Below are 13942 nucleotides of genomic sequence, written 5' to 3' on the forward strand. Positions count from 1 at the left end.
CTGTTCTGTAGACAATGTGTACTAACCACAAAACATAATTTCCTGCTTGTGTGATTGGCCCATAGATTTTCCCAGTAGTCTTCCCAAGATACAAGTCAGATTACTGGCATTCCCTGCAACAAAAATGTCATTTTTGGTGAGCTACTTCCAATAGGAACAAGTCTAAAGGGATGCAGGCCCAGCAGATTTCCTCATTAGAGCCCTGCATCTTCCACAGCTGACAGATAATTATGAAACCACTCCTATTAGACCCACTCAGCACAGAGGCAAAGAGGAACAAACAGGAATTTCTTCAGAATAAGAAAATGTGGGAATCTGCAACAAAGTTTGTTTAAAATCCTTGTAATGTACACAGATCACCCGGAGGGGAATGTGTTTTTCTCAATAAAAGTGGAGTTAGGCTTTAAGAATTGGTCTGCAGAAGAAAACACCAATTTCAAGGCAATCGTCTGTTTGGGGCTACTCCGGATGACATCATTAAGGGTCTCGTGGGGGGGGGGGGGGGGGGGAGTACCTTCCTGCCACAATCTAGGAAAGGAAAGGAGCCTTTTCGCAAATGTGGGCCCTCTTTCTCGGCCTATAGACAGCCAATTTGTGCTTCTGGGACTGCAGATAAGGAAAATCAATCTTTTTAATCTTCCCCAGGAGGTTCCACACAACCTTGGTCTGGTAAGCCTAGAGCTGGCTTGGCCACACCCGCAGACAAGACCCCTTCAGCATGAAGGGAATGCTCTCACCCATAACTGGGGTGGGGGGACATCTTCGCTGGTTTCCGGCCCCGTGAACCTCCTTTGTGAGTATCAAGGGGATACACGAAATCATCCTTTTGGGGGTACCAAAGGAGGGGGGGCAGAGTTCGTCCTTTTCTGGAGTCTTGGGCCCTGAGTCTCCTTATGCAGATATAATTCCTGCAAAGGTTTATTTGAGGTCCAAACTACCCAAGGTCCCCGTCCAGGAAATTGAATCACGTGTGTCTGACTCTTGATTTTATGTTGACCAGGGTTTTCCGTCTTTGGATCAAACTTTGGGAACCACATGCTGTGATTCACCGGCTGCTGTCTCAGTCTTCTCTCCTGACTTACATAAAGGTACTGGCTCTGGTGGTGTCCACCTTCAAGACAGTTATGTTTGCAGTCTTGTATGCAGCTCCGTCAGTAGGTTCAGCTCCACAGGAGGATACCGAGGTTCTTGGCGAGGTCACTGGTTCTTCTGGCAGACACCACAGACGCCCTAAGGACACTGGAAGGCCACTATCATCCTCTGCTCAAGCCACGGTTTCGGCAATCAAGGTTGAGGGTCTTCCAATCATTCTGGTGGCCGTAAACGTCCCTTGGGAGGCTACCTTTCAGAGAGAAGCAGTTGTCCCAATGGCTGATCTACCATCCTGCTTTACAGTCGCTGGTTTTAATGGCTTAGCTATTGAAAGCCAAGTACTGAGGGATAGAGGTTTGTCTGGATCAGTGATCCCTACTATGTTAAAGGTGAGGAAGTTGACTTATAGCAAGATATACCATCGTACGTAGAAGGCGTACATTTCTTGGTGTGAGTTGCAGAAGTTGGCCTTGAGTACCATCAAGGGCCAGGTGTCTGCCTTGGCAATCTTCTTTCAATGGCCCCTAGCCGCGCACTCTTTAGTTCATACCTTCATTCGGGGGGTTCGACATGTGGCTCCACCTGTACGGAGGTGTCTCTCTTGTCGCCGTGGGATTGAAACTTAGGGCTCTCAGTTCTCCAGAAACCTCTATGTGAGAATACTCGAGAGATTCCCTTGCTTACGTTGTTTCAGAAGGTGGCATTCTTGGTGGTTATTACCTGAGGCCTCAGGGTATCGGAGTTGGCAGCACTCTCCTGTCGTACTCCATATTTAGTAGTTCTTCGTCCCTGTCCGTCATTCCTGCCCAAAGTTGTCTCTGACTTCCATTTGAATTAGGACATTGTGTTGCCTTCCTTGTGTCCCAAGCCGGCTCATCCCAAGGAGATTGCTTTGCATACCTTGGCTGTGGTTCAGGCAATTTGGGTGTATCTGGCAGTCCTTTCGGAGGTCAGACTCGCTTTTTGTGATTACACAAGGACCAAGGAAAGTGCTGACCGCTTCTTCAGCTACCATCTCTAGATGGGTCAGACAGACAGTAACTCAGGCCTATTCTATTAAAGGTCAAGTTCCTCCTTTCCCTGTCATGGCGCATTCTGCTCGGGCGCTGAGTACCTCCTGGGCCTTCCTTTATCAAGCATCAACATCTTAGGTTTGCAAGGTGGACACTTGGTCGTCGGTGCATACTTTCACCAAATTCTACAAAGTAGATACTTTGGCATCTGCAGATGCTCCTTTTGGCCACAAGGTTTATGCAGGCTGCTGTTTAAGAGGTACTGTTCCCTTTTGAGGGGTGTTTTTTTTTTTTATCTTTTTATTTTAGATTGAGCTCCTGTGTCCTGGTTGAGCTCCTGTGACCCGTTTAGGGCTCTTGGGTTTCCCCACCCCTCATTTTCCTTTTGGCACTGCTTTTGGATGTCCCTATAGTCATGATTTATGGATCGCTGTGTCCGTCGATAAACAAAAGATAAAATGGGATTTTCTTCGACAGATACAGCACCCACCCCACTATGGAGCTTTTGATACTCCTAGTATTGCTTGCTACTAAACAGAATACCTATAGCAGAGAGGGGGGTTTATAAAGCAGCTGAGGACGGCCCATGGGCGTAGCCAGGTTTTTTGTTCTGCCTAGTCCTACTCCTGCAGGAGGCAACATAACCCTAAAGTCATGATTTATGGAACGCTGTGTTCGTCAATGAACTCTGAGAAATGGATTTTAGAGCGAGTACAAAAATCCCATTTTTATAGCTGGCCTTCCTGACTGTCAAAATACACAAACAGTGGCTGTATCTGATTGGATGATTTTATAACAGGCCAAAAATTACATTTAAGTTCCTTCGATTTTTCAGTGGAGAAATGTGGGGTGTGAGGGGGGCCAGCAGGGCCAAACACTGAGAGAATTTTGTGTAGTGTGTGGTCAGCTTTAGTTATTCCTGTTTTGTTATCTACATCCATTATCATTAAAGAACCCCCTTTTATGCTAATTTAATGACACAGTCCTTTCCAAGGCCGGCCATACACGGTTCGAACTTTGGCCAGTTCAGCATCTATCCCCTGCCCCCCACCCAGAGAAGACATTTGCTTGGCATTAGGGATTCCGTGTTAGCACTGTCTGTGTTGATGGGGGGATTGTGCAGATTTCTTTCCTGCAGCCCGTGGTTGCAGGAAAGAATTTGCACCATGTTTGGCCTGCCTAACATTGTCTGATTGTTCGCTTTTTTTTCTCTGTAATCCCAGGTATTTACCAATTATTTTTTTCTCCTTAGATAAGATATATTGATGATCTACATATACACATACATACTTTTCTGTATGTATGTGTTTGTGTGAGTTGGGACGCTGTGTAAAATCTGCATAAAAGCAGGATGCATTGGTTTGCCAATCTCATTACCCATATTTTATTCACAATAGAAAATAATACATATATCAAATGTTCAATTGAGAAAATGTACCATTTTAAGAAAAAATAAGATAATTTTGAAATTGATGGCAGCAACACATCTCAAAGTTGGGCAGGGCAACAAAAAGCTGGCAAAGTATAACCTTAATTTCAAAAAAGTTGGGACAGAGACATGTTTACCACAGTGTAGCATCCTCTCTTCTTTTAATAATACTCTGTGAACTGGGAAGAACAGTTGCTGGCGTTTTGGGAGAGGAATGTTGTCCCATTCTTGCATGAGCACATGCTTCTGTAAAACCTGAATATTTCTTTCAGCACTGATGACTCCTCTCCAGATGTAAAAGCTGACCATTCCATAGGCACTAATGCACCCCATTCTATCAGAGATGCAGGCTTTTGAACTAAGTGCAGATACTAAAGCCGGAAGGTCCTACTCCTTTTTATTCCAAAGGATGCAGCACCCATAGTTGCCAAAAATAATGTTAAAATTTGATTAATCTGACCACAGACAAATTAAATGAGCTTTGCCCAAGGAAGATGGCGGCGCTGCTGGATCATGTTCATATTTACCATGCATGGAATGACAAACTATGTTCACAGACAATGATTTTCGGCAGTATTCCTGAGCCCGTGCAGTGATGTCCATCACTGAATCATGCTTGTTTTTAATGCAGTGTCGTCTAAAGGCCTGAAGATCATGGACATTCAGTATTGCGTTTCAACCTTGTCCCTTGGACCCCAGTTTCTCCAGAATTTCACAATCTTTTGATGATATGTACTGTTGATGGGGTTGCACTGATACTGGTATCGGTGCCGATAATAAGCCTTTGTATGAGTACTCATGCAAATGCTCTGATACCTGAAACATTATGCCTTTGCGGTACAATTTGAGCCAATGCAAAATGAATGGGCTTAAATCGCAGTACAAAGAAACTGCACACCGGATGGCATTACACCCTGCACAGAATGTTCCCACTGGAACCAGATACTTGCTTCAGGAGCTGCCCTGACAGAGGGACACACAGCCACGTTTTCTGGAGCTGCAGAGCTATCAAGCCCTTATGGCAGCAAGCGGCATCAAGGTTTCCCTAAAATAGGCACATTTTCCGTGTGACTATTTTTTGCAGATATACCAGAGGTGTTGTCCCCCTGTTAGAAACTGGTTCACACATTGTTTAGTGCAATTCATTGGGCCATAGCCTTAAATTGGAGATCCCCCTTAGTTCCCTGGTCCCAGGTTATACAGCAAAGGAAGACGATAAAACTTATTGGGAAAATCCACCATACAGTCATGGACAGTATTCCACACTAAGTGTTGACCTGGTCAACTTATTGAAATTTTCTCGATTTATATTGTTCTGCTACTTGGAAATAGTTCTGCAATATTTTTAATTTTTTTTTTTTTTCGTTTAGAGCAACAAGGCTTTTGTCCACTATTTTAGGCTATACCTTTCTTAGTTAAGGATTATCCCGATTAACAATCTTTTGTTCATTCGGTTGTTTTTCTGATGTTTTTTATATCTCATTGTGTTCATTTTATCTGCTAGTTTTTTTTTTTTTTTTTTTCTGTAATGTTTTATTATGATACTGTATTTGGCTTTTGTACATTGTAAATCTCATCGATGGGAGACAATGGATGAATAGCCCTTATACCCTAAGCCTCAACTGTTGTTTGTGGTTTTCCTTTTTATAACCCTAATAAAACATTTGTAATAAAAAAAAATGCACTGCAAAGAATCACATGTGATTTGAACAGGAATGCTATGTGATTCCTGTTCGGATCACGTGGTTTTCCCCACTGCTCCTTTGTGAACGCAGGCTTGTGAAAGTGACTTCAGCCTGGGTTCACACAGAAGCCGTTCAGGAAACGGCATACGATTCAGACAGTAATTGCACCTCATTCCTGTTCAAATATGTGCAGTGCGATTAGCTCCCACTCATTTTGTATGCACTCAAATTGCATCACAAAAGGTACCAGTACTTAGTATTGGCGAGTACTTGACCAAAAGTATCAGCACTTGTACTCGCCGGTTCAAAAGTCATCGGTGCAACTCTAGCTGTAGATGATATATTTAAAGTGTTAAAGCAATTTTACGCTGAGTAACAATATTCTGAAATTGACAATTATTAGATGCAGCTTTTCACAGATTGGTGGACCATTGCCCATCTTTACTTCTTAAATGCTCTGACTCTCTTAGATGCTCTTTTTATACCCAATCATGTTACAAACCTAGTGCCAATTATGGAGAAGTTTGGACAAAGCTTTTAACGCCATATGTCTCCTGTGGGTCAGAGAAGTGCTGCACTCCTGTGACCAACATTCAGCTGATGGGGCTAAAGTCCACATATATACTAAAATATAAAGCTAGATATAGATATTTGTATTTAAGCTATCCAGCCAAAAGGGGAAGCTGCGCTTGTTTGCGCCCTCCACTGCCATATTTGGCACCTTTTGGGGGGGGGGGGATCGGCTACCTGGTTATGACAGGTAACGGCTCCCATTTCCGGGTCAGATCGCTATTGGCAACTGAGCCGAAAGTTCAGCCCCCTCTCCTTCCTCTGCAGTCTTCTGGGACACATCACAGGTCCCAAAAGACTATGGGGACCATTCACAAGGTGCAGCGCGACTCGTGAATGCCTGAAGGCTCCACTTTCTGTTTCCCCTACTAGAGATGCCAAAGCCGATTGAAGAATCGGCTCGGATAAGACCTCAAGGGATCCGTAGACAGGTAAGTGTCCTTATGTTAAATGTCACCCGCTACAGTATTGTAGCTGCTGACCTTTAATTTTTTTCTAAAGGAGCCTGGAGCAAAATAATTTATCAAACCGATCAGCTGAACTTATTGCACTTGCCTTATTTTATAAGGTTTGTTGCTGTAATTATTGATGTCCTAGTTTTTGCTTTTTAACCTTTTCCCATCAAACGCATGCAAATGCTGCTTCTCAGCAGCCGCATATTTGCGTGCAATGGTGCCGATATAGCTGTGCCGAGAGCGTGCTAACGGAACGCTCCCGTTTGCTGCTTGCAATTGGCAGCTTTTCGGTCATGTGACATGACACATGACTGTCACATGACCATTAGCCCCACCTCCTGACATTCTAGACCCCTTAAAGGGCTGGCAGGTGCCAGCTCTAAGGGGTTAACATAGTACTAGCTTAATGCTGATGATTAGGGTTGAGCGGACACCTAGATGTCCGTGTTCGACGGGTTCGGCCGAACTTTAAAAAAAAGTCCGGGTCCGTGTCCCGGACTTTTACCGAACTTTTCCCGGACACCGAACCCCATTGAAGTCAATGGGGACCCGAACTTTAAGGCACTAAAATGGCTCTAAAACACCAAAGGAAAGGGCTAGAGTGCTGCAAATGGCAGCAAAACGTAATTAAGAGCATGGCAAGTGCTCTGCAAACAAATGTGGATAGGGAAATAACTTAAAACAACAAAAAAAAACAGAAAAATAAAACAATGTTCTTCTTCATCTCTGAAGGACGAGGCCCATATGGAGTAGGAGGGAGGTTGAGGTGGTGGTGGATGTGGCGGTGACATAGGCGCGCGCACAGGGTGTGCTGGGTGTGCCTGGGCACACCCTAATCACCTAGGGCACATAGCATTGCCAGTGAGGAGATGGGAAAGATCTCCCTGGGACCTGCTCTGCTCTATTTCTCCTTGCCTACAGGTACATGGCCCCGATACATTACTCTCCCTGCTGGCAAACACATGCATGTGTATTTCAACTTTGGGGTGCACACCTTAATGCAATAGGCTGCGCACACCTATGGGCGGTGTAGGTGGAAGCGGCGGTGGAGGAGGACCAGGGCCGGATTAACAGCATCATGGGCTTGGTGCTGAGGATTTTGAAGGGCCTTAAGGGCCGTGCCTTGCCATGCACCCAGAGGAGGAAGGGTGCAGCCATGCATGCCTAATTCAACATGGGATGCTGTCTCTGAAGCCCATAAACACATCCATGCATCGCCAACTGTCCCTCCTTGTCCGGCCTTCACGCTGTGTGGGGAGGTTCTGAGGGTGCTGCCTGGGGAAGCGAGCATAGAAGCCAGACTTCTGTGTTTACAAGTGACAGAAGAGCGGTAACAGTGAATATGGCCAACCCGGGGCCTATATAAAAGGTAGGGGCCTGGAGCTGCAGCTCCAATAGCCCCTACATTAATCTGGCCCTGAGGAGGAGGACGAGGTAGCCAACACTGCTTCTTTTCAAAAATTTTAAATGAGGGTACACCCCAAAAGAGTGAGAAAGAGCAAAAATGGAACAATGGGTGGGTAAGGTCGGTATCCATTGCTATTCTGCATAAGGTACGGAAAAGTCCCGTGGGATCCATGCCTGGTTCATTTTAATGAACGTGAGCTTGTCCACATTGTCTCTGGACAGGCGGCTGCGCTTGTCTGTTATAACGCCCCCAGCCGTGCTAAATACCCGTTCAGATAATACACTGGCTGCAGGGCACGCCAGCACCTCCAAGGCGTAAAGGGCAAGCTCAGGCCATGTGCCCAATTTGGAGACCCAGAAGTTGAAGGGGGCAGACCCGTCATTCACTACATGTAGGCGTGTGCACACATACTGCTCCACCATGTTGGTAAAATGCTGCCTCCTGCTAAGACGTTCCATCTGAGCTGCTGGTGCTGCTGTTTGTTGTGGCGTGCTGACAAAGCTTTTCCACATTTCGGCCATGCTAACCCTGCCTTCTGAGGTGCTGGCGGTGCCCTGGTTGCGTTGGCGACCTCCTCCTCCTCCTCCTCCTCTGCCTTGTGCTTCCACTGTGGCCCCGCTGTCAGATGGGAATGCCAGCAGCATGGCGTCTACCAGCGTGCGCTTGTACTCGCGCATCTTGCGATCGCGCTCCAGTGAGTGAATTAAGGACGGTACGTTGTCCTTGTAACGGGGATCCAGCAGCGTGGCCACCCAGTAATCAGCACAAGTTAGAATGTGGGCAACTCGGCGGTCGTTGTGGAGACACTGCAGCATGTAATCGCTCATGTGTGCCAGGCTGCCCAGAGGCGACGAAAGGCTGTCCTCTGTGGGAGGTGTATCGTCCGTGTCCTCTGTATCCCCCCAGCCACGCACCAGTGATGGCCATGAGCTGGCCTGGGTGCCACCCTGCTGTGAACATGGTTCCATCTCCTCCTCCAGCTCCTCCTCCTCCTCATCCTCCTCATCCTCCAGAACTGTGCCCCTGCTGGACAATTGCGTCCCTGGCGTTTGCGTGTGCAGGAACCCACCCTCGGAGCCCCTTGCGAATGACTGCCCTGAAAGCCTTGGAAATGTTACCTCTTCATCCTCCTCCTCCTCCTCATCCTGTGCCACATCCTCTTCCATCATCGCCCGAATTGTTTTTTCAAGGAGGCATAGAAGTGGGATAGTTAAGCTGAGAACGGCGTCATTGCCACTGGCCATGTTGGTGGAGTACTCAAAACAGCGCAACAAGGCACACAGGTCTCGCATGGAGGCCCAGTTAAATTAAATAGCGGAATAGAAAATATGATCCAAAAAAAGTGTATGTATATCACACGTACACAACCACACTGGGCCCCAATTACTATTGTTTGTACCCCTAAAAGGCTAGATGAGGAGTAGGGGGAGTATGGAACAGGCAGCACCCTCAAACCTTCAGAAGTATGAGATGAACCCCAACAACTTGGAAAGGTGGATCTCTCTCACACGTACCAACACAGACTATCCCCCAATTTAACTGATCCCCAAAGGTTTTTGATTAAATAGCGGAATAGAAAATATGATCCAAAAAAAGTGTATGTATATCACACGTACACAACCACACTAGGCCCCAATTACTATTGTTTGTACCCCTAAAAGGCTAGATGAGGAGTAGGGGGGGTATGGAACAGGCAGCACCCTCAAACCTTCAGAAGTATGAGATGAACCCCAACAACTTGGAAAGGTGGATCTCTCTCACACGTACCAACACAGACTATCCCCCAATTTAAGTGATCCCCAAAGGTTTTTGATTAAATAGCGGAATAGAAAATATGATCCAAAAAAAGTGTATGTATATCACACGTACACAACCACACTAGGCCCCAATTACTATTGTTTGTACCCCTAAAAGGCTAGGAGTAGGGGGAGTATGGAACAGGCAGCACCCTCAAACCTTCAGAAGTATGAGATGAACCCCAACAACTTGGAAAGGTGGATCTCTCTCACACGTACCAACACAGACTATCCCCCAATTTAACTGATCCCCAAAGGTTTTTGATTAAATAGCGGAATAGAAAATATGATCCAAAAAAAGTGTATGTATATCACACGTACACAACCACACTAGGCCCCAATTACTATTGTTTGTACCCCTAAAAGGCTAGATGAGGAGTAGGGGGGGTATGGAACAGGCAGCACCCTCAAATCTTCAGAAGTATGAGATGAACCCCAAAAACTTGGAAAGGTGGATCTCTCTCACACGTACCAACACAGACTATCCCCCAATTTAACTGATCCCCAAAGGTTTTTGATTAAATAGCGGAATAGAAAATATGATCCAAAAAAAGTGTATGTATATCACACGTACACAACCACACTAGGCCCCAATTACTATTGTTTGTACCCCTAAAAGGCTAGATGAGGAGTAGGGGGGGGTATGGAACAGGCAGCACCCTCAAACCTTCAGAAGTATGAGATGAACCCCAACAACTTGGAAAGGTGGATCTCTCTCACACGTACCAACACAGACTATCCCCCAATTTAACTGATCCCCAAAGGTTTTTGATTAAATAGCGGAATAGAAAATATGATCCAAAAAAAGTGTATGTATATCACACGTACACAACCACACTAGGCCCCAATTACTATTGTTTGTACCCCTAAAAGGCTAGATGAGGAGTAGGGGGAGTATGGAACAGGCAGCACCCTCAAATCTTCAGAAGTATGAGATTGTGTTCACTGTACCCCACAAAGATTGAGTTCACTGCACCCCACAATGATTGTGTTCACTGCACCCCACAAAGATTGTGTTCACTGCACCTCACAAAGATTGTGTTCACTGTACCCCCCAAAGATTGTGTTCACTGCACCCCACAAAGATTCTGTTCACTGTACCCCACAAAGATTGTGTTCACTGCACCCTAAAAGGATGTTGTTCACTGCACCCCACAAAGATTGTGTTCACTGCACCCTAAAAGGATGTTGTTCACTGCACCCCAAAAAGATTGTGTTCACTGTACCCCCCCAAAGATTGTGTTCACTGCACCCCACAAAGATTGTGTTCACTGCACCCCAAAAAGATTGTGTTCACTGTACCCCCCAAAGATTGCGTTCACTGCACCCCAAAAAGATTGTGTTCACTGTACCCCCCAAAGATTGTGTTCACTGCACCCCACAAAGATTCTGTTCACTGTACCCCACAAAGATTGTGTTCACTGCACCCCAAAAAGATTGTGTTCACTGTACCCCCCCAAAGATTGTGTTCACTGCACCCCACAAAGATTCTGTTCACTGCACCCCACAAAGATTCTGTTCACTGCACCCCACAAAGGATTTTGTTCACTGCACCCCAAAAAGATTGTGTTCACTGCACCCCAAAAAGGATTTTGATCACTGCACCCCAAAAAGGATGTTGTTCACTGCACCCCAAAAATGATTTTGTTCACTCCACCCCAAAAAGATTGTGTTCACTGCACCCCACAAAGATTGTGTTCACTGCACCCCAAAAAGATTGTGTTCACTGTACCCCCCAAAGATTGTGTTCACTGCACCCCACAAAGATTCTGTTCACTGTACCCCACAAAGATTGTGTTCACTGCACCCCAAAAAAGATTGTGTTCACTGCACCCCAAAAAGGATGTTGTTCACTGCACCCCAAAAAGGATGTTGTTCACTCCACCCCAAAAAGATTGTGTTCACTGCACCCCACAAAGATTGTGTTCACTGCACCCCAAAAAGATTGTGTTCACTGCACCCCAAAAAGATTGTGTTCACTGCACCCCAAAAAGGATTTTGTTCACTGCACCCCAAAAAGGATGTTGTTCACTCCACCCCAAAAAGATTGTGTTCACTGCACCCCAAAAAGATTGTGTTCACTGCACCCCACAAAGGATTTTGTTCACTGCACCCCAAAAAGATTGTGTTCACTGCACCCCAAAAAGGATGTTGTTCACTGCACCCCAAAAAGGATTTTGTTCACTGCACCCCAAAAAGATTGTGTTCACTGCACCCCACAAAGGATTTTGTTCACTGCACCCCACAAAGATTGTGTTCACTGCACACCAAAAAGGATTGTGTTCACTGCACCCCAAAAAGATTTTGTTCACTGCACCCCAAAAAGATTGTGTTCACTGCAGCCCAAAAAGATTGTGTTCACTGCAGCCCAAAAAGATTGTGTTCACTGCAGCCCAAAAAGATTGTGTTCACTGCAGCTCACACACAGAAAAATGGATGTGGATCACTGACACCTGCCTATCTCCAATCCCACACCACACAGCAATATCGATTGTAGTTTGTAGAACACAGTTTCCCTAAAATTCAGCAGACTCTGTCCCTAACAGGATTGAGAAGAGATCGTAGATCAGGATTGAGTGCAGATTCACCCCACCCCCCACACAGCAATATCGATTGTAGTTTGTAGAAGACACTGACCCTATAATTCAGCAGACTCTATCCCTAAAATGCCTACAACTCGCCCTGCCTAAACACTCCGACCTGTCCCTCAATTCTATCCGGACACAAATGGTTTTTTCCTGCCTATCTGTCCCTAATCAGCAGCCAGCACATTGATGTGTGCTCTGTCCCTTAGCTAAGCAGCAGAATGACGCTGCTGCGGCGGCTGCCTCGAACTTATAAAGACTTGGTCACATGCTTCAGACGGCCAATCACAGCTACTAAGACATTTGCAGGCATGGCTGGGATGGCTTAAGGCACACCAGTTAAACGATTGTTGATTGGCTGTTGAAAGCCCGCCATGAAAAGAGCGCCAAAGCATGCAAAACCCGGAAATAAAACGACCGAACACGGATTTTTACCCGAACATACAGTAAAGTGTCCGTGTCCGTGTTCGGGTAAAAAAAATCCAATTATTCGGTACGAACACGAATAATACAGTCCGTGTTCGCTCAACACTACTGATGATAATTTCAACTAGGTGTCTACTGAGGAGAACAATAAAAGCAGCCATAAGTGATAATTTATCAAATGACAATGCCAGTACACAAATGGCAAATTGGTTTGTTTAAAAATTTCTTACCTTTTTTGCTATATATTTGTTGGTGAATTAATTACTTTGAGGTGAATGCTACTATGAAAAATGTATGAAAATTAGTTAAAGCTGAACTACAGCCTTCCCTTCAGTCTTGTAATTTAGAGGCTCCTCGATTGTACTGCTAACTGACTTTAATGCACACTGTGAGCTCAACTGGAGGACGACCAGAATCATCTAGCTCTTTCTTCCCCAGCTTAAGTGTCCCTTGCCTACCCTTTTCTTTCATTGGATTTGGGTTAGTTTAGTCATGAATTTTCATGACTACGTACGTAGGGAAATCTACCTATAAACACCCTCTTCTCAAGACTGATATCCACCCATCAAGGAATTTTGGTATTTACATTACTACCTCCAAGAAGCATCCTGCTGCTTATTTCAAGAGAACTCTTCAGAGGAGTGCTGAGTTAGAGCGGTGTGATGTTTTCAGGAAGTTTTGTACAGCACCCCTCTATGCTCTCCCACCAACCATGATCTGTCTGCATAGAACAGAGGCCCACACAAATCCAGTGATGACACTGGGTCTAAAATAAGGTATATAATCGAATTTTATATATATGTATGTATATATGTGTGTGTATATATATATATAATATACTGAATGGACCCGAATGTGCTTCCATGGATATTTGTATTGCAATCAGAGCAGCATGTGATCATGTAATCATTGTTGCAATATCTAGCTAGCTTTATTAATTGTGTTTTTGTATATAAATTCAGATGAATCATAATAATTTTGCCTTTAATGTAATAAAATTGAATATATTTTACAGACCATAAATTTTAGCTTTTAGTGGATAAAGCACAGTTGGAGACCTAACAATATAATTGTATTTGTTTCTGTTCTAGAAAAAGAAGAAGAAACGAAAGCATTGGAAGCACAGCTTTCCAACATTTCAAAGCCAGTGGTAGGTACTATGAGATACAGGTTTGTTTGTGTTTTGTTTGTGACAGAATATTACAGGGATGTCCAATTTGGTGTGAAGCTGTCATGCTGCAAGGAAGGTGTCTGCTTCTCTGTTTGTTTCAAAGTATAATATCTATATTACCCAGGCTAAGTTAGTTATAGGTACTTTCAGTGCTGCTCCCTTGTTTCAACAGACCTCTGTTCACCTAGGCCTGAACTAGAGACCTGCATGGTCCAGTTATAATCACACCCAAAATTCTAAAACCTTGAGAAACCAGCAGTGATCTGAGTGAAAAAAGACTCCGCAGTCTCTGGACAATCAGATCCAGCTGAG

The 13942-nt window shown here is 45.0% G+C and overlaps 1 protein-coding gene across 5 annotated transcripts in view; it reads left to right on the forward strand.

The window, feature by feature from the left end:
• The window catches only part of FNDC3A (fibronectin type III domain containing 3A), a 491075-nt gene that overhangs the window by 352968 nt on the left and 124165 nt on the right, over positions 1–13942 (forward strand). For all 5 annotated transcript variants that reach the window (XM_082246110.1, XM_082246111.1, XM_082246114.1 and 2 more), the window contains one exon: positions 13551–13609. In XM_082246110.1, the coding sequence (XP_082102236.1) occupies positions 13551–13609 (59 nt within the window). The remainder of the gene's footprint in view (positions 1–13550; positions 13610–13942) is intronic.

The sequence above is a fragment of the Pelophylax lessonae genome (assembly GCF_965119305.1).
Source record: "Pelophylax lessonae genome assembly, chromosome: 2".
Classification (NCBI taxonomy): domain Eukaryota; kingdom Metazoa; phylum Chordata; class Amphibia; order Anura; family Ranidae; genus Pelophylax; species Pelophylax lessonae.